The following is a 24806-nucleotide window of genomic DNA, read 5'->3' as shown; positions in this document are numbered from 1 at the left end:
TTTCTCTGTCGATTCAATTATAGCTGTTTTTCTCAATTGCTTTATCTTAACTGTACTTGGCACACACCTTGTATATGCCTTCCTAACACTATAAACACTCTTCTTAAAATGAAGCTGTCTCAATCAGGGCCATTCCTGGAACAGTCTATCTGATGTTCAAAGGAACAGAGATGTTTAGTATATCCTCACACTGCGTAGAATAGGACATGTTATGTGCATGTCCATAGAAGTGAATGTTCACAAGATTGTAAATAAGTTTCTCATGAATAGAAAATATGTGTGAATTAGCGTATTTATATATTGAGCTGGTAGAAAATCCTTTAGGAGATGGTTTATTTTCCATCTGCTGCCTAAGGGTGGAGCTTTTTGCAGAATATTAGATCTGCACTCCAAAGTCCACTGAGTCTTTCCCTTTTAGTGTGAACCTTGCAGAGATGACACTTTCCTGGATCAAAGTCGCCATTTGTTTCCCACACTCTTTCAGCGTCTGATGTATTTTAAATCCTCTGAACAGAGATTTTTCTCTCTTGGGTACAGGATGAAAAAGCAAAAGATACTGCCACATCTAAATCAGTTACAAAGGATGAAAAGAAGTCCAAGGCTTCCAGAAAGGTAGGACATTTATTATTAGCAGTGCCAAAATTCACACTATGCGGTTAGACCAATAGTATGTGTGCATCTGTTCCCAGTATCTCTTCACTTACTGCTAGTCAGAACTTATTCTCTATTCTGGCCTGTTTTGCATCACCTGTCGCCACTAAAATAGACAACTTGTGAATCTATTGTTGTGCACATTCTGAAGATATGATTTGAGAACAGGGAAAGCAGTTAAGAAAGAGGAAGTGCGAGAATCAAGTGAGTACAGGGGTACTCTGACCCAGCAGTTACAGGGTATATACACACCATATTTTTAAATCCTCCCAAAATATTGGGGGTGTACCAAAATAGCATGAATCTGAGACCCAGAAATTACAATACATTTAAGAGGGGGTTTGTGGCCTTTTTGGAAGTTGGCCATGTAAATACCCAAGCCTGTGTGTGCTGGCTTCCACTACAGTGTTTAAAACCCAGTATTTATTACTTCACTGGAGATAGAAGCTGTATACTCTGTCCATTTTAGGACAAGAACTTAAGACAGAGTGCAGAGGAGAGCGACGAGGATGATCAAGGGCCTGGAGACTAAGCCCTATGAGGAAAGGCTGAGGGAGTTGGGAATGTTTAGTCTGGAGGTTGAGGGGGGACACGATTGCTCTCAAGTATTTGGAGGGCTATCACTTAGAGGGTGGCAGGGAGCTGTTCCTGTTGGCAGCAGAAGAGAGGGCTTGCAATAATGGGCTTAAATTGCAGGTGAAGAGATACCAGCTGGATATTAGGGGGAAAGTTTTTACAGTAAGAGTTGTTTGACAGTGGAATCAGCTACCTAGGGAGGTGGTGAGCTTCTTCTCACTGGCAGTCTTTAAGTAGAGGCTCGACAAGCACTTGTCAGGAATGTTCTAGGCTGATCCTGCATTAAGCAGGGGGTTGGACTAGATGGCTTGTATGGCCCCTTCCAACTCTGATTCTATGGCATAAAAGCACATAATCATTTTTTAAAAATATGTATCCTACTAAAAGCTAAATCAGAATGGTTGTGCTTGATCACATCTGTAGTCAAATGATTGGCAGTCAGTTCGTTTTTATAGATTGGGGAAAATGAGAGACACTAAAGTAGTTCCAAGACTCCTGATTAATAGATGCAGTTTATTGCTTAAGTAATGCACTTGAGGAAATGTCAGGTGATGTGGCAGTCTGACTCCAGGTGTTTGACCTGTGAGAACAAATCGCCTTTTGTTTTGTAGTTGGGGAATGATTACTGTACATGTATACTTGCCCTAAGCGTCGAACTACTTGCTGCATGGCAGATCTGTGACTGGCCCACCGCTGGGCTTACAGCAGCGGAGGGAGACTGGGAAAATGGGGCACACGAGGGATAAAAAGAAAAATATTGGGAGACGAGCCAAATGTGTATATTGGCCCTAACACAAATATTTTTAATTCCATTCTGTTGTTCTTGATAAACACATATTTCAAATTTTGATTTACAGACGGGCTATTTTTTATTTCTGCAGTTAATAGTAACTGTTTTTCTTTTCCCTTTTAAGGCAAAGGAGCAGTCTTCCAGTGCAAAATCTGAAAAACAAAAAAAAAGTTAAATGTCACTGGGTAAGTGTTTAAACTGTCCTTGTCCACATTTATTATACATGCATGATTTTAGATGGATCGGTTTCTTTTTAAAAAAAAACACCCACTTTTTAAAAGAGATAATATTTTACAGCTGTGAGATGAATTTGCAATATCCCAGTTGATGGGGCTGCCACTGCTTAGCTTATGAGATCTTTCAATATTTTAGCATTTTAAAAAATTATTAATCCTAAATATTGTTGCCCTAATATTACCCTATGTTTGGAGCAATTTCCAACATTTTTAACTATGCAGGTACTTAAAACACAAGCAGAAATGTAGGAAATGTACTTTTCATACTAGAGATGCACATTCTTCCCACGTTTTGCTGAAAAGAAAATTAACTTTGGTGGTATCAGATAATTAAAATATAGCAGGTCAAGGGCCATCACAGGCAGGTATGCTTGAAAAATCTACTTTAAAATGCATCCCTAACTTCTTGAGGGATCTTCAGTGTCCATTTGGTGCTCATGTCCATGGTATATTCAGTTCAGTAGCAGGAACAACTATGCGTGTGTGCGCACTCACACTCAAGTATGGAAAATGGTTCCCTTGTTAAATTGTGAGGTGTCACGTTGTAGAAGTCTCTCTTTCTCTGTCTGTACTTCCAGAAGGAGGGGGGGGTCACTTTTCTCCTAGAGGTCAAGCAAGGAAACTCTTTATTGGGATAGCTTTCGGTGCTCTTACTGCTTTCCTATGCTTGAGTGGAAGGGTCTGCTTTCCTCTCCACTCCTTGGGAAAAGCAGCCACCTTCAGATTGAGCAAGTATGGAAAGACGGATGTGTGTATGTGTATCTATCTGTACAGGTGGAACCTTGCAAACTGCTGACATGAAAATCAACCCCTGTTAAGATTGTTCTTAACAGATATTTTCTGTATTATATAAGAGGAAAAAAAACTGATTTTAAAAAATACTTGTATTCTCATTTTGTTTCTCTTCAAGGCTTTTCCATCATTAGTGCAAAAACTTCATTTTGATGGTGTATAGCTGCACTTCAACAACTATAACAACAACAAAAAGCTATTCTGCAGAAGCAAGATTATTTCCTGGATGGTTTTGGCATTTGTGGTATTTGGATATTTTGCCGTGCCAGGCATACATTTTGCTATTTCTATGGCTGAACTAACTTTTCTAGTCATTTTACGGTCTTTATTTTGTCATTTTTCTTCAGTTCTGAGAGGGAAGGGATACTTTATATTTGTAAGAAATGTATTTCCCATGGATTTAATAGCAATGCAAAAAAAAGTCTGCAGTTTTGCACACAATCTACACACAGTGCCTGTAAATCTCAGCAGAATTCACTAAATCTGTGCTTTTTTTTTTTTTTAGTCTAATGAATGCATTAAACATTCTGGAATAAAGTTTCAATATTATCTGCTGGGGGTATTCCTTTGGGAGCATAGTTAGTAAAGAGTGAATGGTCAATTGCACAAATGAGAAGTGGGAGGAAAGTAGAAGCTGTTTCTCATCCTCAGCTTCTAACTATATAGTACTGAATATGAACACAGTACCATCAGTATTATAGGTTTGAATCTTGCATCTCAGTCACCACCTTTAGTATTCATTTGCTGTCTCTGTTAACAGCTTCCGGGGAAAACATTAATGGTGCATCAGAATTATCAAAGAAGAATGGTGGTACTTCAGAGGAGATGCAATTTTGTAATGTATGTTTCATTCTCTGACTGACATAAATGCACGGGCCAATCCCGTGACAGAATGTCTATTCCAACATGTTACATTGGTTCTCCTTCCTCCCACCTAAGGAATTCTGATGACCAAGCAGTTGTTTCCTGGTGTGTGTGTTCATAGCACAGCTGATTTGAAGGTGTTTTGTTAGTTAATTTTGGATGCAATGCTTGTTCAAATTTTTACCACCAGCACCCCCCGGATGGTATTGTTTGCAGTAAGAGAGTGGCTATGGCTCTAATAGCAGGTTCTGATACGCTTTGCACTTTGAGTAGCAAATTTCCCCATTGATTTGTAGAGCAAGATGTGCTACTCCTCGTTGGTAAAAGGGTCAAAGTCTGCCCCTGCTAGCTAGTTTTCTCGACCACCACTGAGAGATACAAAAGTCACAAGTCTACCATGGGATCATCTGTGCAAATCTTTTGAATTGAATGGGTGTTAAGGCATGGCTCTTTTCTGCCACACCTCCTGTTAATTTCTATGCAGATATTCTCAGTGGACAGTTTCCTTCATCCTGAGGAAAACCAGAATTTTGACTTGTCCTTGCCAGTTTCTAACGCTCATGCTATACGGTATTTGAAAGTCTGCACTGAGATTATGTTACACTAATAAAGGTTTTAGAATGTATTTCTCTGTATCTGTGATGTTTATCTTGGATTTTTTCAACTGCACCTTAGTTGTGAGAAGGATATTGTACTGGTGCTCTGTTACTGGTGGCTTCAACTTCTTATACAGTTTGAGTCAAATCATTCCCGCCCCAGTCCAGCTACAGGCTATAAAGTTCAATCCAGAGCCACCCCATAAATCATTGTTGGTTTAAAGCCTGGAGTTTGCATACACACACATGCATGATATACATGGTTTAAGGAGCTTTGAAATATTCATAATTGTAGAATTTCACTAACCATCTAATATCACAGTGTCTTGAGGTATATTTGCTAAAAAAATTAAACATTTTGCAACTGAGTTACAAAATCAAGGCTTATATATAGAATATTGGAAAAAGTCAAAATATTCAAAAATGGAATTGAAGCACAGATGTCAATTTTGCAATCAAAACCATATCAGTATTTCCTTTTTAAATCAATTACAGATACCCTACCCCATATTGACTTATTAAGGAAAACAAATATCCTTGGGGAAATTTTCTTTTCAGGCTCTTAAAGTAACATATCTCCTCAGGTTAGAGGGAAAGAACTGCTGGAGCTGATGGGGTCCTGTGAATAGACGTCTGGAATTCAGTTATGCCACCCTTAGGCTGCGAAGCCATCTCTAGCACTGGAAAAAGCATTCAGCACCTCACAGGTTCGGATTTCTATCTGTAAAAATGGGAGCTGTAACCTACTGTACAGAGCTGTTGCAAAGTCAACCACAATAAGAAAGCACTCTGATGAAGAAATAGTAGTAGTCATCTAAAATTCTGGTTCATCTGAATGGCTTCTATGCAGTCCCACATTGGGGACTGCGCAGGCCAGCCACGAATAAGAATTGTCAGCTTCTAGCAAATTCTAAAAAGTGTTCCCCCTCCCCTTGGGGCATGCAATCTCCCCGCCCCTCGGTCACATGACCCAAGGAGGAGGGAGCACTCTTCCCTCCAGTTCTCTTTCTGCCGCCACGGAGAGAGAACGTGTCTAGCTTCGTCTCTAGCAATGGCATCTAAGAAGGTCCCACCTTTTAAGAAATGTTCTTGCGGTGCGAAGGTAGCGAAGACTGATCCTCACAAGGAGTGTCTCCTTTGTCTGGGGGAAGGCCATGTTCCTGCGACCTGCAAGAGTTGTGGTAAACTTACTGCCAAGGCCTTGAGGGTCCGTTCCACTCGTCTCATCTCCCATCTTTATAAGGAGTCCCTGCGCCCGCAAAATAGTCCTGCCGAGCCTGGCCCTTCGACCGGTAAGGCTAAATCTGTGGAGGGTTCCCTAGCCCAAAAATCCACCGGGGTTTCCCCTTCTAATAAGCCAGCCTCAGTCATTCTTTGGCCAGTGAAATTTATCGCTCCGGGCTCACAAGATGGCCACGGCTGCGGTTCATCAAAGCGAGTTTCCCGCTCTAAATCTCCCAGGAGTCGACCACCTTCTAGGTCGCCGAAGTCTTCTCGACGCCGATCAACTTCGAAGTTGCCAAAGGCCTGGCGTCGTTCGTCTTCGAGGTCGTCCAAGTCTCTTCGACGCCGATCGGCCTCGACGTCCTCGCGGCACCGTTCGCAAGACAAGGCGCCTCGTCCTTCGAATACGACTGAGCAGCGGTTCATCGTTATCGAGGATTCTCCTCCACTTCCCCTGGATACCCCCTCGGCTCCAATTCCGAGCAGGGCCCAGGTGGACTCAGCAGAGTTTAAGGAGCACCTCCTCCAACTGTATAAGGACATGCCTCAACTGCCCTCTAAATCCCCGCAATTTCAGGATCAGGGGCATGGAGCGGAGTCGTCGAAGCTCCAAGAGGGACATATCCTTCGGGACCCTCGTCAACCTGCTGAGAAGACTCGTGTGGAGTCGCCAAGGGGCTCGTCCCGCCTTGAAACAGGGCAACAGCCTCATCAGAGATCCGCCTCTTGGCGCTGAAGCTTGACTCCATCTCGACGTCAAGCTGTGTGTCGGAGCCGTTCCAGTCGCCGGAGCCGGTCTGCTTGTCGGAGCTGTTTGACCCGTTGGAGCCATTCGACCCATTGGAGCTGTTCGACTCGCCGGAGCCGGTCCCGTCAGAGTCGGAGCCATTCGTCGACAAAGCCGTCCAGGTTGGAGCCGTTCTCCACGCCGGAGCCGTTCGAGTCATCAGAGCCGTCGCCGAAGGAGTCCTAACCTTTGACGCCGAGGTCATTGACGCCGATACCCCACTCCTTCGGCCTCTTTGGGCGCTCCAGTCGAATTCCATAGCCGCCGGTGTTCCTGTATACGCTCGCCTATGGGGGACTCTAATTGAGATCGTCATGCGCCCTTGCGCCGCTCCGAGTCCGCCCATTCAAGGCAAGGACATCTTCGTGAGCCACTTCTCCCTGGATCTCCTTCTGGGTCAAGGGACACTTATCGTTCAGATTATGACCCCTCCTTCACCTGGATCGGATGAGGATGAAGAGTCCCGCACCTCTATCCAATCGCCAGAGGACACTGTTGGGGACTCTAAACCTCTTTCCCCTGCTGGGGATATTCGCTCTTTTGCTGAGCAGCTAATACGTATGGCAAAAGCCCTTAATATTGAGTTTAAACCGGAGGATTCCGGTTCTGTTGAGGATGTGATGGATATCCTTCACACCCCTGGTATAGGTCCTGCGGTCTTCCCTATCCTAAAGAGTATCCTAGAGATTCTCCAAGCCAATTGGGCTAAACCCGCTTCAGCTCCTTCTTCCAAGCGTGTAGAAAAACTGTATAAGATCTGTAAAGAAGGAGGAGGGTTTCTCTACCAACATCCCCTTCCCAACTCGGTTATCGTAGAGGGGCTGCCTGGCAAGTACAGGTCAGGTGCGCATTCCTCTCCACGTGAGGCAGAGGATCGCAAGTTAGATACCCTCTCCAGAAAGGTTTATTCATCTACAGCTGTCAGTGTCCGGATTTCTAATTTCCTTGCCATGATGGCAAGATACCAATCATCCCTCTGGGATCGCATATCCCCTCAGATTGCTATCCTTCCAGACGACCAGGCGTCCTTCAGTGTTAGCTGTTCAAGCTGAGGGCATGTCCCTAGCGAAACAGCAGTTAACGGCCGCTCGCCATGTGGCAAATTCATCTAGCAAGGCCATAGCCTCTGCTATTGTGATTCGCAGGCATGTCTGGCTGCGTCAGTCTGCACTTCCCCACGACACTAAGGCCCGTATCGAGGACCTTCCCTTCGAAGGGATGTCGTTGTTTAGCGACCAAACCGACACCTTTTTGGATCGCTTGAAGAAAAATAAAACAAATGTGAAATCCCTTGGGATTACCCATCAGGTTCCTGCTGCTAAGTGGCACTACTTTGCCCGTCAGGCTAATCAGCCCAATCGTCCTTATCACTTTCAGGGTTCCTTTCAGCAACCCTCCTTCCATCCGCCCCTATCAGGATAGGAAATTTCCCAAATCCAGATCCCTTAAGGGTCAACAAGGGTCGCCTGGTGTTTTCAACAAACCAAAACAGGCATGACTAGACGTGTGTTTGTTTTCGTGATCGCCTATCGGCTTTCTTTCATGCCTGGTCTTTGATCACTACTGATGTTTGGGTTCTTCAAATAATAAAAGTTGGTTACTTTATTGAATTTGACATGTTACCTCCCTATAGGCCCATGGGCCGTTCCTCGTCACCTGCCCCTGATCTACTGGTGCAAGAGGTTCACACTCTCCTGTCTAAAGGAGCCATTTCGGAGGTCTCGTCCTCGCAACAGAATCATGGGTTTTACTCCCACTTTTTTCTGGTAGATAAGAAAGGTGGAGGGAAACGCCCTATCCTGGATCTCCAGGACCTCAACATTTTTGTTAAGACCAGGAAGTTCCGTATGCTTACGCTTCCAGAGGTTCTTCCCCTTTTAGACAGTCACATGTGGTTTGTGATATTAGACCTCCGCGATGCTTATTTTCATATAGTGATTCACGAGGAGTGTCGCCAATATTTAAGGTTTAGATGTGGCGACAAATGTTACCAGTACAATGTGTTACCATTTGGGCTCTCAACGGCCCCCAGAACCTTTACAAAGTGTTTCGCTGTTGTGATAGCTCACTTGGCCCTCAAGGGATGCGTGATATTTCCTTACCTTGATGACTGGCTGGTTGTGGCCCATTCACATTCAGAATTGTCCACGCAAGTGGATTTAATCCTATCCACCCTCCATGAATTGGGTCTTTTAGTTAATTTTGAGAAGTCCAAGTTGAATCCTGCCCAAACCCAAACATTCATTGGTGCACGTTTAGATGCTCGGTTGGCCAGAGCCTTCCTCCCCTCCCAAAGAGCCTGTGCTATTAGGGGAATGGTGACCAGATTTACGAAGAAAAGGTTTCAGATGGCCCACAATATACAGAAGCTGTTAGGCCTCATGGCTTCCACCACGGCCGTGGTGGAGTTTGCCAGACTTCGTATGCGCCCACTCCAAATCTGGTTCCTCTGAGTGTTCAGGTTCAATGTTGATCCCCAATACAACATCTGTCCATTCCCAGATATGTAATCTCTTCCCTACAGTGGTGGGTTCATGATGCCAACACCTTGGCAGGCGTACCTTTTCACAAACCATCCCCTAACAGGTTCCTGTTAACTGATGCTTCCCTCTCGGGATGGGGGGCCCACTGTGGTAACCTCACAGGGTGTTTGGTCTCATTCAGAGTCTAGATTACACATCAATCTGCTTGAACTCCGTGCCATCCGTCTCACTCTGTCTTCGTTTACAGGACACCTGGACGGACGGCACATTAAGATCGCCACAGACAACTCCACCGCCCTGTATTACTTAAACAAACAGGGCGGCACAGGGTCCGTTTTGCTCTCCAAGGAGGCCAGCGACATTTGGAAGTGGGCCATAAATCACAACGCCACTCTAGTGGCGATTCATATTGCAAGCAAGAACAACACGTTAGCGGACTCTCTGAGTCGACTTCCCAACCAAGCACACGAAATGGCCCTGGGCAGCGATTGCCTCAACCAATTGTTTCGGCAGTGGGGTTACCCCCAGGTAGACCTGTTTGCAACGCACCTCAACGCAGTGTGTCCCACGTTTTACTCGAGGGCGGGAGCCGGCCCGGGCTCAATGGGGGATGCCTTTCATATACCCTGGAACGGGGCACTTTTTTATCTGTTTCCCCTGTTCCCTCTACTTCAAAGGGTCCTAGCCAAGGTAATCCAAGACAGGACAGATGCCATCCTTGTCACTTCTTTTTGGCCTAGGAGGTCTTGGTTCGCAGTGCTCGTCACTTGCGCAGGGGAATTACATCCTTCTCCCGAAAGGTCCCTCCCATTCCCCTCCCGACCTTCAACTAGCAGCCTGGAGAGTTCTACCCCAGGCCAGTGGTCATACAGGGTAGCTAGGGTCCTCCTTCATTCTCTAAAGTCTTCCATGCGACGCTCTTATGACGCAAAGTGGAAACGTTTTTCCGATTGGGCTAAGGGCATGAATGTTTCGCCAATTACCTGCCCACTATCTGTTGTGTTTGAATATCTGTTATTCCTTAAAGATGAAGGTTTTTCTAATTCCTCCATTAAAGTTTATTTGGCCGCAATATCGGCCTTTCACCCGGATACTGACTCCTTTTCAGTTTTTTCTCACCCCCTTTCCAAAAAGTTTTTAAGGGGTCTTACTAATCTATATCCTCCAGTCGCTCCAACAGTTCCTCAGTGGAGTCTCTCCTTAGTACAGTCTCAACTGATGAGACCCCCCCTTTGAGCCATTGGCTACATGCGAATTGGCTCTACTCTCGTTTAAGGTGGCGTTTCTGGTCGTAATTACCTCGGCAAGGAGGGTGAGTGACTTATCATCACTTTCACACTCCCCTCCATATACTAGATTTCATTCGGATAGGGTGGTCCTCAGGCCAAAGATTTCCTTTTTGCCCAAGGTAGTCTCAGCATTCCATCTGTCACAGGACATCATCCTTCTGGTTTTTTCCCCTCACCCATCTTCGGATGCTGATAGGGCATTACATTCCCTCGATGTCAGGAGAGCCCTCCTTTTTTATATTCGACAGTCTCAGTCCTTTTGTAAGGATGACAACCTTTTTGTTTGCTTTGGGGGAAGCCGTAGAGGTTGTCGCGCTTCTCCTCAAACTTTATCGAGGTGGATCACGTCTACTATCAAACTCGCCTACGATCTCACTCATCAAGAATGCCCACCTATGATCAAGGCACATTCCACCAAAGCGTATGCGGCTTCTATTGCCTTTTCGTCAAAGATAGATCTCTGGGACATCTGCAAAGCTGCCACCTGGTCCACTCCCTCTACGTTTATGAAACATTACGCTGTGGATGTGGATTCAGCGAGAGATGCAGCTGTAGGACGTGCAGTGTTGCAGTCCTTGTTCCGGTGACTGTCCCACACCCACCATCCTGGTAAGCGAGCAGCACTGGATCTTCTGAAGAAAGGTTTGTGGTCCACAGAATCTCACTCAATGGGCGAAAACGCATGGTCGCTTTATCCTCCTTTAATCCCTGATTCAGCCAGGATCGAACACATGTGTTTCGCCTAATGTGCGTTCGATCCTGGCTAAAACAGGGATTAAAGGAGGATAAAGAGACCATGTGTTTTCGCCCAATAGAACACATATTTCAAGAATCTGCTTCTGTATTATTCCTCAGCATCCCTTCTTTTTAAATAATATATTCTGTCACTTGTGAGCTTTGAACAAAAGTCTATACTATAACTTCTCTTCTGGTTAGGCCTAAACTTGGCAAATACTATAAATACATCACCACCATATGCAGAAGACCTTGAGGCAATGTTCTTGCTTTTGAGAAACGGATCTCATCACGGGTTCAACTTTTCTGTTTCTGGGCAAGGCTCAACATTTGGACTAACACATAGTGCTTGCAGAATTCACATGAATACATGAAGAGTCACAATAAGTGGTTGGCAATGTGTTTCATACTTGTTGGGAACTTACCATTATTTTTTAAGAAATGGTGGTTCACACACGTTCACACTTTGCCGTTAGTCTGTAACCACTTCTGTATTTTTTCAAGGTTCTTATGCATCCACTGGATATTTTCTTGAATGGTTTCTATTGCTTGTTCAACAGCACGGAGCTGTGAGCTTTTTTTGTCAAGAGAGCTGAAGAAGTCTTGTACCTGTTGAATTAAAATTACTCATTTTCAAGAACTTTTTGGTTACGAGGTTATACACTTATGCAAATAAATCCTTGTACTACTATTATTGTTTTAGTGGGATTTTTAAAAAGAATGGGTTATAGGAAAGTCTACCCTAAAATTCTCGCGTTCACATTACTGTGAGGCAGTATTTCTTCCGTTATTTTTTTTAAAACATTAAGCCACTTCCCCATTTATGGGACCCAGGGTGGCAAACAATGATTTAAAAACAAAACACAGACCTGAATGGGAAGAAGAATCAATAAGAATTAGTGAGGGAATGCCAGACAAAACCAAAAAGTCCAATCCTGTATGATTTTATGTAACAGACTGCAATACATATTTACCTCCTCAAGCTGTGCCTTCGTAGAATACTTATTTGTTACTCCTGTAATTATGTGTGCAATGGTATTTGAGCCAAGTTCAAACCTGTAAAAACAGTAACAAATGGCAAATTCCTGATTTTATCTAAACAAAAGTAGTTAACCTAGCCACAGTGATAGTCACAGTCACCTCCAGACTAGACTACTGTAACTTGCTCTACGCAGGGCTGCCCTTAAGACTGCTCCAGAAACTTTAACTGGTCCCCCTGGGGAACGTATATTTGACCAGTACTCCGCCAGCTGCACTGGTTCCAGATTGAAGTCTGAATCAGGTTTAAGGTTCTAGTAATAAATTTCAAAGCTCTTAATGGTCTGGGACCGTCGTATCTGTGGGACCACTCTCCCATTACATCCACCAAAGAGCACTTAGCTCCGCTGGAGAAACTCTTCTGGTGATCCCGACCCGAAAGACGTCTGGCTGTCCTCAACCAGGGCCTTTTCAGCTCTGGTCCGACCTGCTGGAACACTGCTAAGTGCGATCTGGACCCTGCGAAGACTTGAATCAATTCCATAGGGCCTTTAAGACAGAGTCGTTTCACTGGGCATACAGTTGAAGACAGCAACGATTTCCATGTTGCCTTTCCCTTTCCCCTACTTTTCCCATTATTGCTGGAAATGTTATAAACTATTGCTTTGTAGGTGCGGATTAATACTGCCGCCATGAGTTTAAGGGCATTGTCGTTTTAAATGATGTTTTATTTTTAGTCGTGTGTCCTATGAGTTTTAAAGTGTAGAATGCTGTTGTAAACAGCTTTGAGCCCAACCTGTCAGGATAGAGCGGCCTAAAAATCCAATAAATTATTATTATTAAAATTTGAGTCCAATAGCACCTTAGAGACCAACAACATTTTCAAGGTATGAACATTTGAGAGTCAAAGCTCCCAAAGTCTCTAAGGTGCTGGTGGATTTGCATCTTAAGGTAAAAAGGTAAAGGTCCCCTGTGCAAGCACCAGGTCATTCCTGACCCATGGGGTGACGTCACATCCCGACGTTTACCAGGCAAACTTTGTTTTACGGGGTGGTTTGCCAGTGCCTTCCCCAGTCATCTTCCCTTTACCCCCAGCAAGCTGGGTACTCATTTTACCGACCTCGGAAGGATGGAATGCTGAGTCAACCTTGAGCCAGCTATCTGAAACCAACTTCCGTTGGGATCGAACTCAGGTCGTGAGCAGAGCTTGGACTGCACTACTGCAGCTTACCACTCTGCGCCACGGGACTCTTACATCTTGCATCTTAGCTGTTCTATTGCAGACCAAAGCAGCTACTTTGTGAAACTACAACATTTAAAATTACCGCCTACTTTTGTACAAGTTTTGGCCAGTTATCCTTCAGGAACTTCCAAGCCAACTGATAACCATCAGGGTTTCTTCCAACATGCACAATGATATGCGGAAGATCTTGTGTCTTTATAATGTCACCTTGCAATGCTTGATCCATTATCCTAAAAAAGTGATCAAACAAAATTTGTATTAGGTTTAACATTAGCTGGAAGAATCAAATGTGATTCAGAGGCACACACATTTCCAAACATTACCCATTCCTAGTAAGAAGCCTTCAAAGTAATATAACCATCTGGGCTATTCAAGAGGGTTTTCCTACACAGGCAATAGAGTTGCACAGTACTAAATGATTCACGAAATTACTTGGATAAATTATTAGGGACAGTGATATATACTACTGCGTGGTGTAGTGGTTAAGAGTGGTGGTTTGGAGCGGTGGACTCTAATCTGGAGAACAGGGTTTAATTCCCCACTCATACACATGAGCGGTGGATGCTAATCTGGAGAACCGGGTTGGTTCCCCACTCCTACACATGAAGCCAGCTGGGTGACCTTGGACTAATCACAGTTCTCTCAGAACTCTCTCAGCCCCACCTACCTCACAGGGTGTCTGCTGTGGGGAGGGGAAGGTGATTGTAAGCAGGGTTGATTCTTCCTTAAGTGGTAGAGAAAGTTGGCACATAAGAGAACTGTGACTAGCCCAAGGTCACCCCAGCTGGCTTCATGTGGAGGAGTGGGGAAACCAACCTGGTTCACCAGATTAGCGTCTGCCGCTCATGTGGAGGAGTGGGGAATCACACCCAGTTCTCCAGATTAGATTCCACCGCTCCTAACCACTACACCACGCTGGCACCAAGCTGAAGGCACCTTCATGTGTGAACCATGGCCACCAGTGCTATTTTAGAGAAGAATTTAGCCATTTAATAATGCTTGCGGCCCATTGGGCCAGACAGTCCTGTCTCCCGCCCTTCACCTCTTTAAGTGCTGAAATAGCCACACTGAAAAGTGGGGAATCAAACCCGGTTCTCTAGATCAGAGTCCACCACTCCAAACCACCGCTCTTAACCACTACACCACGCTGGAGTGGTCACAGCTTTAACTTTAAAGCTATTGTTTAATATGAGCCTTAAACACCATTTGAAGAATACTCACCACTGAAGCTTTTCCTCATTGTGACTCAGGGTAAGGACTAATCCAATCAGGTCTTTTTCAGTGCTGAACTTTGGTAGCTGGTATTTGCTAAGAAGGAATTCCCAGCCTTCGTCTGTCTGTGCTCCAACAGCATATACTGCTAGCTTAATATCATTGGCCAAACTGTAAAAAAAAATTGGACCTCAAGTTATTTTCTGATACATATTCCACACATCTTATTAGGGACCTGTCTGCAAGCCTCTACATTAAATTCGGTTAATAATTTTAATCCACTTTAGGACCTCAGTGGCTAAAGTGGTAACCTTGACACTGCTATGAAATGGAGTAGTGAAAGGATTAGTGTACTCTATGCAACACACCTTCGGATTCTTGACAGAGCGAACAGCTCCAGTTGAGGATGAGTAGCCTCCTCTCTGTCCCCCCCACCTAGTTTTTGTATACATCCTGACTGAGTATAGAGGAACCATAACTTCTTTCACTGTCTATTACCTGTCTTGGGTCCTGAGATGCTTAGGAGACATGAAAGCATATATTTTAACTAACTAATTATTGGATATAATGTTGAGCAGTGGTTCCCAAAGTGGGCAGTACCACCCCCTGGGGGCGGTGGGATTACCTAGGGGGGCACTAAGAGGCAAGGGGCAGCAGGGGAGCACTAGAGGTGGGCCCTTTCATCTGTGTTGCTGGATAGGATGGGGGGGGCTGGGGTTGAGTTTGTGGAACCAAGGGGGCGGTGGCCCTAAAGGTTTGGGAACCACTGATAGAGTATTGATCCTCTACATTATATCCAATTGATATGAGGTAAGACAGTGACTTATGTATGCATACACCTGGGCATCGGCACCCAGAAATGTCTACCCATAGTCCCAACCAATAAATATCCCCTCACATATTAGTCTTTCATGACCCCTTCATTACATATCAGTCTGTTGTGACCAGTTGGCTTCCCTCCTTTCACATACCCTATGTAAAAATTCTTGTGTCTCCTATCCCTTCCAGCTAATCATTACATGGATGCTTCCCTCCTCTTTTCTGTTGCTCCATGGGGAAGAAGTGGGGCACCCTTGGTTTGAACTCTGCTGCACAAAGCCTTAAACTTTACACTGCATTATTTAATCATAATAACAAATTGTATTTATAACCCGGTGAACTGGGCTCAGGACAGCTAACAACATAATCAAAATGCATAATAAGCACAGTTAAAACCATAATGATTGAAGGTGCTGGACTTCTTATACAAAAGGGAAACACATACTGTAGACTTCCGTCGGAGTCCTTCCACTTCATAAAATACTCTGCTGCTTTGTCCACACATGGCTGGTATTTGCGCACACAAGCAAATAAGAGAAGGGTGCTACGAAGTACTCGTTCAGCCATGGCACCCTCGTCGGTCCAAGACTGTTTGTCAATTATGTTTTTAAAGAGATTGACCAAATATCCCTGGAAATAATTTTATAAACAAAAAAAAGTAAGTTGGACATCACTTATTTAAAGAAACAGTCGAAAAACCCTGTTGCTTCTGTTATTTTACATAAAGCGTAGGTAAACAAAATCTGCTCAGCTAAGTTCCTCTGACATTCAAAGAAGAAGGTGTTTTAATATTCATACTGAAACAACGGAAAAACAATAACTGTTGCGGCCTTCTATAGAAGTCAATGGATTTAGAACATTATAACTGCACAGGATTGCACTATTAAGCAGGCATCTTATTTAACCATTCAGACCATGGAAGTAGATTTATCCAGTTGTGTGTGTGTAAAGTGTCATCAAGTCACAGCTGACTGTAAGGATTTCAAGGCAACAGATGTTCAGAGGTGGTTTGCCATTGCCCGCCTCTGTGGGCTGAGAGCTTGGAGAGAACTGTGACTGGCCCAAGATCACCCAGCAGGCTTCATGTGGAGGAGTGGGGAATCAAACCCAGTTCTCCAGATTAGAGTCCACCACTCCAAACCACTACACAACACTGGCTATCATTTATTTAGTTAGACCAAACAGCTTTAATGCAGCTCCATGCAGGCACCAAGCTTACAAACACTTGTTTACACAGCTATTTTCAGCTTGGAAGTAAAGTCCACGCCTGCACAGGGTTCCAGGTTCAGTCTCTGGCATCTACACCTAAAAAGACCAGGTAGTAGGGTGATGTGAAAGACCTCTACCTGAGACCCTGGAGAGCTGCTGCCAGTCACTGTAGACAGTACCAATCATGATAAACCAAAAGTCTGAAACAGTATGTATAAGGCCACTCTGTGTGTTCATGTATTTGAGAAGTGTATTTTATGTTTTTAATACAATGACTTGTGTTTTTGTAAGTCACCTTGAGAGCTTTTATTGGCAAAGGTGTGCAGGATATACATTTTAAAAATAAATAATAATATCAAAATCCAAGTAGCTACATCACTTCAGCTTTCCTGTTCCCCTCTCTCATGGGGAGAAGAAATCTGGGATGTAATAACAAGAGGTATAGAGTAACACTCTTCCTCCTCTCCATGGAAGGAATTACAAACTACCTTTAGTTCCATGATCATTTTTCCCCCAAGGCTGGCTTTTGGACGGGGAGAATAGCACAAGCAGAGTAGGCCTTGGGCAGCCCAATCTTGAAGGGGGGGTAGTTGCAGGGTTGTGCCTTCTGAGCGGCTTGCAGAGGCGTGGCTGCATTTAAAAAATCAGTTTTCCCTAAGCTGCGTGAAACTGCTCCATAGTTCCACAGGGCTACGTCATCCTTTTTGAAGGCACAAGTTTGCACCATCAAAAGGGGGTGTTCCCGTGGTGAAAGGGCTCAGGGAGCCCACTTTGGCCCCACCTCAAGGAATGCTCCCTTTGGTGCTGGCCCAAGCCCCTTTGCCAGAGAAATGCTTCTGGAAAGGCCCTGCTGGCACCCCTGCCTTGCACTGTTTTGCAGCTCCTCAGCACCAGCATCTCCCTGCGCTGGCGTTCGTGCCCGTTTGCATGGCTCAAGTGGCACTAACACCAGCACAGAGGTCATGCTGGCTCCTAGCCCGATTCAACCCCCCCTTTTGAGGATTGCACTGTCAGAGTCATAGAATCACAGAGTTGGAAGGGCAACCAGGGTCATCTAGTCCAACCCCCTGCACAATGCAGGAAAATCTGAACTACCTCCCCCCACACACATGCACCCAGTGACCCACACTTCATGCCCAGAAGTCTGTCCTCCTCTGCTGTTTTCTGAAAAGTACAAACCTCTGCAACTGGAAACTTACTAGCTGATATAGAAAGGAGGTAAAATAGGAGCAAGGCAAGAGTATAGAGTATTCTGTTGTGTGTTACAGAAATGGTTGGGTTAACCGTGTAATACTTGGAAGCAGGAAGAGAGTATTCTGTACATTCACTATAATGTGATTATGTTTGATTATGAATTCCCCATACATGCCCATCACATTCCTGATCAACCTCATTAAGATTAGAAACCATACTCAGGTCAACAATACATTTGTTCGCTGTGGCCCCTGGGCACCCACACCCCAAATGGCTCTATAGAAGCAGCCCATTCTGTTCTATAAAAACAACTCATTCTGCTTCATTTTGAAGTCAAGGTAAAGGGTGAGTTGTTTTCAGTCTGACTAAGCTGCATTTTACTGGTTTACTGACAATAACCTAAATACGTGAGCAGACAGTCTGCAGTGCCACAGATGATTCAATCTTGCTCCTTCCGTGTTTTACCTTTAATTGATCTGCCGTGTCACTCATGTCTCTCTTCTCCAGCAGCTTGTATATAGGAACCAGTTCACTCAAACCTTGAGATACAGGTTGAACTTCAGATTCATGTCTTAGGTATAAAGTTAAATTGAGAGCTTTGGTAATGCACAGCTTTTCAGCACTGAGGGAAATAGAAAATGCGGTGTTACACCATAAACAAGTTTTTTTTTCCAGTGTCTGGATCTTTACTATGTACACACACACACACACACACACAGAAAATAAAATGTCTACATTTTTCTTTTCAATAGCTAACTTGCTGCTTGACTTTTTGGACCTAATGATTTGCAAACGAGCACATGGGCACAGTGGGAAATCAACACAGTTTATAATGTTGTGCAGCAGTAGCTGGCACACTGCGTGTTAGGCAGTAAAGTTGCTGTCTTCTGATAAGCCAGAGTCAATGACATAGGAAAGACTGACATAGGAAAGACTGAAGCTCTTGAACAACGATAAGATGGGGATCAGTTTCATACTAGTAGCCTTGTGCAGGTTGCGTATCCCTTATCAGGACATCCAATATCTGGATGGATCCGAAAACTGGACCTTCTGAGCCAGCATGCAGGCATTACTCACAGGCCCTCAGCGGTACCACTGATGGTTCAATGTACACAAAATTATTAAAATATTGTTTAAAATTGCAATCAGGCTATGTGTATAAAGTATATATAAAACATAAATGAATTTCATGTTTAGACTTGGGTCCCATCCCCAAGATATCTCATTATTATTTTTTTAACAACAACCTTTATTGCTCATTGACAGAGTCTTAAGCATTTACATTGTATAGGAAAACAGTTTTATAAAAACAGCATGATCCCTTAAATATCTCATTAAACATATGCAAAAATTCCCGAAATATTCCAAAATATGGAAATATCCAAAATATGGACGATTTCTGATCCGAAGTAGTCCAGATAAGAGATACTCAACCTGTACCTCTTTGCCTTGTTTCTCAGCTTCAGCCCAGGGCTCATTTGTGGCCCCAGTTTATTTGCATCTTTATCACATGTTTAATTAACACAGTTTTGAAACTTCATCGCCAATTCTCATCTCTTGGTATCAGAACAATGTTGGACTGTCTGGATTCTACCTTGTCTGCATTCTACCATAGCTGTTTGAGTCCTTCCCTTCCTGATAACACTAGTGCCCTGGCTTTGGTTAGATCATGACAAACCTCAACCACTGACTGCTGCAAGAACGAAGAATAAATTTGCTTTGGAGAAGATGCAAATCAGTCCTACTGATCTTGTCCAGTCCCATGTGCTCTTAGCCATGTGTACTGGACAGCCAGTGTGGTGCAGCGATTCAGAGAGTGGGACTAGTATCTGGAAGACCCAGGTTCAAATCCCCACTTGTGCCACGGAAGCTCGCTGGGTGATCTTGGGCTAGTCACACTCTCTCAGCCTAACCTGCCTCACAAGGCTGTTGTGAAGATAAGATGGAGAAGAGGAGAATGATATAAGCCACTTTGGGCCCTCATTGGGGAGAAAGGCAGGGTATAAATGAATTAAATAAATAATATTGGCTAGTGTGTTTGTTAATACTTATGTTGTTAAAAAAATAGAAGGAGTGGTAATTTTTTACCCTGTGTGGATCAAGGGAAATGATCACATCAACAGATGCATCATTTATTGATACCACTTTGCAGGAATATTTTTGACTTGCCAACTAGGATGTGAGGTCAAGCAATAAATCTTTTGTAATTCCGGCAGTAAAAATCACAAGACCCATTTCTTGGGGGAAGAAGCCCTGTCTACTGAAACTGAGCTCAAGTGCAGTGCTAGCAAAAAAGTGAACGATTATCTGCCAAGGGCTGCCCTAAGATAGGAGCACAAGCGTCAAAGGTCAAGGACTAGTCCAGCAGGCATCATTTTCCTACATGGAATCAGAATCTTGAATTACAATGAATTAATTCTAAAATGTACGGAGAGCTCAGATTCTGAGATACTCTTCTTCGGTCAGTATTATCACTAGTCTCCCTCTGTCCTCCCAGGGCTAACTTGAACAAAGTCACAGGAGTGACTCTGGAATTCTATTATTGCCTTTGATACAAACCTCTCCGTTTGTTACATTATGACACGGTGTCATTCTTCCATCAGCTGTGCAGAACATCAATAACTTGCTTTACTGAAGTATCATGTAACACACACACTCCTACTCCCTTACCTCACCATCTGGAATACACTGTTGATAAGGCTGGCTCTGTCATTGCTGCTAATTGCATTGTGGTTTTCTTTCAAAAGGCGGATCAGTGCATCCCATCCATCATCTCCGTAATGCACAATATAGTAACCATTCATTCCCACATTGAATTTTATCCATTCTACTTCCTCTGGGAGGATGAGGCTATCTGTGACCAAAATATAATTACAGCTTCTATGTTTTTCTGCAGAGCACAACCTAAGTTTACAATAACCAGGCAACATTTAAAATAACTGATCTGCTATAGATAAACACTGACTTTAATTGTTAAAAGCTTGTATTTGTCTTTCAGTGACTGAAGAGAGACCACAATTTTTACTCAACTGTGAACCTCATATCACTCCTTCTTCTTTCAGTCTTCAATAATAAAACTGTTTTAAGTTTGAACACAGTATTTTATGCCCTTTCACTTAAATGGAGTAAAAACATACCTGTTTTCGTTTTCAGCAAAAACCTTTGAACAATGTCAGATTTGCTGGTGATGTATGTTAGTGGAATGTGCCACAGGGACCTACAGGAAATACAAAATCGGGATTCTTAGTAACATATTAGATGCTTACTTCCTTTTTTTTGTCATCAATGCACAGCTGACTTATGGCGACCCCATGGGGTTTTTAAGGCAAGACATTCACATTCAGAGGTGATTTGCCATTGCCGGTCTCTGCATCATGACTCTGGTATTCCTTGGTGGTCCTCCTTCCAAACACTGACCAAAGCCAAGGCTGCTTACCTTCTTAGATCTGATGAGATCAGGCTAGCCTGGGCTATCCAGGTCAGGGTACTTCCAATACATAATGTAAATACAGCAATACCACAGGAGATAGCTGAGCAGCATTGTGTGTGTGTTAAGTGCCGTCAAGTCGCTTCCGACTCATGGCGACCCTATGAATGAAAGTCCTCCAAAATGTCCTATCTTTGACAGCCTTGCTCAGATCTAGCAAATTGAAGGCTGTGGCTTCCTTTATTGAGTCAGCATTAGCAGGGGAGATATGCACAGATGAAAAACTGTCTTCTTGAGTGTAATGGGGAAGTACGGTATGTTTGATCTGGAAACACGCTTGTGTTTCAAAAGATAGTTACACGACAGGTTGAAGTATCCTGGTTCATTTTTAGACCATGCACTTGTCTTCCTCATATGTTACCATTTCAGAGTGTTCATTCAAACAAAATGTAACACATGAATCATATCTATGGTTGGTATGGGAGGGAATAATGTTTGTCCTTTATTTCAAGTTCTGTGAATTATTCAAACCAATAAACTACGATGGTGTTTACATAATAACATTACTCAAATTCTTATAAACCAGTGTTCCAAACTGTTATAAACCATTGTTCATCTGCGTGGCTTCTATGCAGGCACACATTGGGACTGCACAGGCCAGCCACAGATAAGATTTGTCAGCTTCTAGCAAAATCTAAAAGAGAGTGCTCCCCCTCCCCTTGGGGCATGCAATCTCCCCGCCCACGGTCACATGACCCAAGGGGGAGGGAGCACTCGTCCCTTCAGTTCTCTTTCTGCCGCCACGGAGAGAGAACGTGTCAGCACCTTCCTCTAGCCATGGAGCCCAAAAAAGCTCCACTTTTCAAGAAATGTAGTGTGTGTGGTACTAAGATGGCGAAGAATGATTCCCACACTGAATGCCTCCTTTGTCTGGGGGAAGGCCACATTCCGGCAACTTGTAAAAGTTGCTCCAAATTCACCAACAAGGCCTTGAGGGTTCGGTCGACTCAATTACTTTCTCATCTTTCCAAAGAGTCGCTTCACCCACGAGGTCATTCTGCTGAACCGGGTACTTCGACCGGTAAGTCCCAACTCGATGTGGGACCCACTACAAAAAAGTCCAAAAAAGCTGGCCCTTCTAAGAAGCCTTCCTCCGTCGTTATTCAGCCAGCAAAGTTTATTGCTCTGGTTTCGCAAGATGGCCACGGCCGTGGCTCATCTCACCATGCTTCCCGCTCCAAATTGCCTCGGCGTCGATCACCTTTGAGGTCGCCGAAGTCCCTTCGATGCCGATCGCCTTCGGCATCCCCTCGACGCCGATCCCAAGCCAAGTCGCCTCGCTCGCCTAGTCCGTCTGAGTCGCGAGCTCCCAACGAAGCTGCACAGCAGCCCATTACTATCGAGGATTCGCCTCCTCATTCCCTGGCTACCCCCTCGGTTCCATGTCCGAGCAGGGCCCAGGAAGACTCGGCTGAGTTCAAAAGCACCTCCTTCACCTCTATAAAGATGTGCCTCCGGTGCTTAACAAATCCCCACGGCCTGATGATAAAGGGCCTCGGGCAGAACTTACAGAGCTCCAGGTCGATGCCAATCAACCACCCCCTCCTGTGAGTGCTCATCAAGACTCCCAACGTTCGGTTGAAAGGAACAAAGCGGAGTCTCCGAAGGGTTCGTCCCATCTTGAGCCCGGCCAACGGCCTCGGTGTCAGTCGACTTCTCGGTGCCAGTCTCGATCCCTGGCTTCGTCCGGATCCACTTGGCATCAGTCAAACTCGCGCCGTCGCCGATCTAGCCATCAGAGTGGATCTTCTCGCCGTCGAGCCGATTGTTGGAGTTAATCCGCTTCCTGCAGACGCCGGTCATCTTCTCGTCGGAGTCGATCCCGTCGTCGGAGCCGTTCATCCCGTCGGAGCTGTTCGTCCCGTCGGAGCCGTCAGGGCCGATCCAGTCGTCGGCGTCAATCCATTTCTCACCGCTCCCTTTCTCATCGGTCTTCATCTAGACAGTCTTCTTCCGGTCATAGCCGTTCATCCCGCTCATGTACCCCAGCCATTCAACACCAGTCATCATCTAAACAGTCAGTTAGTGGACATTGCCGTTCACTTCATCCACTTGGTACAGATGTTCAACCTCGCTGTTCTTCATTCAAACAGCCAAACACCGGACTTAGGCGTTCACTTCGTTCACGCAGTCCGATCAGTCAAAGGCAGCGCTACTCCTCTAGGAGCAGGTCTCCCTCATTGTCATCGAGAGGTTTCTCGACGCCGATATCCTACTCCTTCCGTCTACTCGGGCTCTTCAGTCAACCGTCGTCATCGTCAATGATGCTCCCGGTCACGCTCGCCTTCTGGAGGCTCTCGTCAGCGTCGACACACACCGTCTCGTCGTCCTGATGATCTTTCCAAGGATTCCGTTCGTCCAAGGCAAGAGTCGCTTCGCAAGCCTCCCCTCTCCAGGTCTCCTTCTATGTCAAGGGACACTGATCCATCCGAGTATGACGCCTCCTACTCCCCTGATGAGGATGAGGAATCCCGCACTTCAGCTCCCTCACCCGAGGACACTGTTGGAGACTCTAAGCCGCTCTCTCCTACGGGAGATGTCCGTTTATATGCGGAGCAGTTCATTTGCATGGCGAAAGCTCTCAAAATTGAGTTTAAGCCAGAGGACTTTGGCCCTATAGATGATACTATGGATATCCTCCATAACCCTGATGTAGGCCCCATGGCCCTTCCTATGATAAAGAGCATTCTGGAAACGATCCGTAACAACTGGGCTAAGCCTGCTTCGGTCCCCTCTTTCACCAAATGAGTAGAGAATCTTTACAAGATTCGCAGGGAAGGTGGAGAATTTCTTTACCAGCACCCCCTCCTAATTCCGTAATGGTGGAGGCTTTGCCTGGTAAATATAGGTCTATCCTCCCTGCAGGATAAGGAAGGCCGTAAACTAGATACCCTTGCCAGAAAAATTTACACTTCCACTGCAGTGGGTCTCCGCATTTCCAATTTCCTTGCCATCATGGCCAGGTATCAATACTCCCTCTGGGATCATATATCCCCTCAAATCTCCATCCTTCCCGACGATCAACGTCCCTCGGCAGTAGCCATTCAGTCCGAAGGCATGTCCCTCGCAAGGCAACAGCTTACAGCTGCACGCCATGTGGTGGATTCCTCTAGTAAAGCCATTGCCTCTGCCATTGTCATTCGCCAGTATGCCTGGCTGCGCCAGTCTGCTCTCCCCTATGACACTCGAGCCCGTATTGAGGACTTTCCTTTTGAAGGGACATCCTTGTTCAGCGACCAAACTGATACTTTCCTGGATCGCCTGAAAAAGAACAAAACAAATGCCAAATCCTTAGGGATTGCTCCCCAAGCCCCCGATTTGAAGCGGCGTTATTTTGGCCATCAAGCCAACCAATCTTCCCGCCCATATCGTCTCCAGGGTTCCTTCCAACAACCCTCCTTCCGCCTGTCCTTTTCCCACCCAAACCCAGGGTCCGTAAAGGCCCCAGAGGGTCTCCCGGCCATTTCAACAAACCGAAGCAGGCATGACTAGACATGTCTGCTTGCTTTCTTGATCGCCTGTCGGCTTTCTACCACTCATGGTCTGCTATTACCACTGATGTTTGAGTTCTCAAAGTAATAAATGTTGGTTACTTCATAGAATTTGATATGTTACCTCCATACAGGCCCACAGGCCGTTCC

The 24806-nt window shown here is 44.9% G+C and overlaps 2 protein-coding genes across 3 annotated transcripts in view; one reads left to right on the top strand and one right to left on the bottom strand.

Moving 5' to 3' along the window:
* Nucleotides 1-2209, top strand: part of CAST (calpastatin) — a 67881-nt gene extending 65672 nt beyond the window's left edge. The window contains 2 exon segments of the mRNA XM_056849035.1: nucleotides 538-612; nucleotides 2142-2209. Of these exon segments, the coding sequence (XP_056705013.1) occupies nucleotides 538-612; nucleotides 2142-2192 (126 nt within the window). The 3' untranslated portion in view covers nucleotides 2193-2209.
* Nucleotides 2103-24806, bottom strand: part of ERAP1 (endoplasmic reticulum aminopeptidase 1) — a 37571-nt gene continuing 14867 nt past the window's right edge. Inside the window, exons 11-19 of one of the 2 annotated variants that reach the window (XM_056849031.1) lie at nucleotides 20816-20895; nucleotides 20349-20532; nucleotides 18144-18300; nucleotides 15721-15905; nucleotides 14466-14627; nucleotides 13334-13474; nucleotides 11998-12079; nucleotides 11449-11632; nucleotides 2103-2169 (exon numbers count right to left, since the gene is read on the bottom strand). In XM_056849031.1, the coding sequence (XP_056705009.1) occupies nucleotides 11483-11632; nucleotides 11998-12079; nucleotides 13334-13474; nucleotides 14466-14627; nucleotides 15721-15905; nucleotides 18144-18300; nucleotides 20349-20532; nucleotides 20816-20895 (1141 nt within the window). In that variant the 3' untranslated portion in view covers nucleotides 2103-2169; nucleotides 11449-11482. Of the gene's footprint in view, nucleotides 2170-4372; nucleotides 4422-11448; nucleotides 11633-11997; nucleotides 12080-13333; nucleotides 13475-14465; nucleotides 14628-15720; nucleotides 15906-18143; nucleotides 18301-20348; nucleotides 20533-20815; nucleotides 20896-24806 lie in introns of those variants that run through there. The other variant, XM_056849032.1, reaches the window with a different exon arrangement.

The sequence above is a fragment of the Euleptes europaea genome, chromosome 4 (assembly GCF_029931775.1).
Source record: "Euleptes europaea isolate rEulEur1 chromosome 4, rEulEur1.hap1, whole genome shotgun sequence".
In the NCBI taxonomy this organism is placed as follows: domain Eukaryota; kingdom Metazoa; phylum Chordata; class Lepidosauria; order Squamata; family Sphaerodactylidae; genus Euleptes; species Euleptes europaea.
This window is presented reverse-complemented; position numbering and strand designations above follow the sequence as displayed.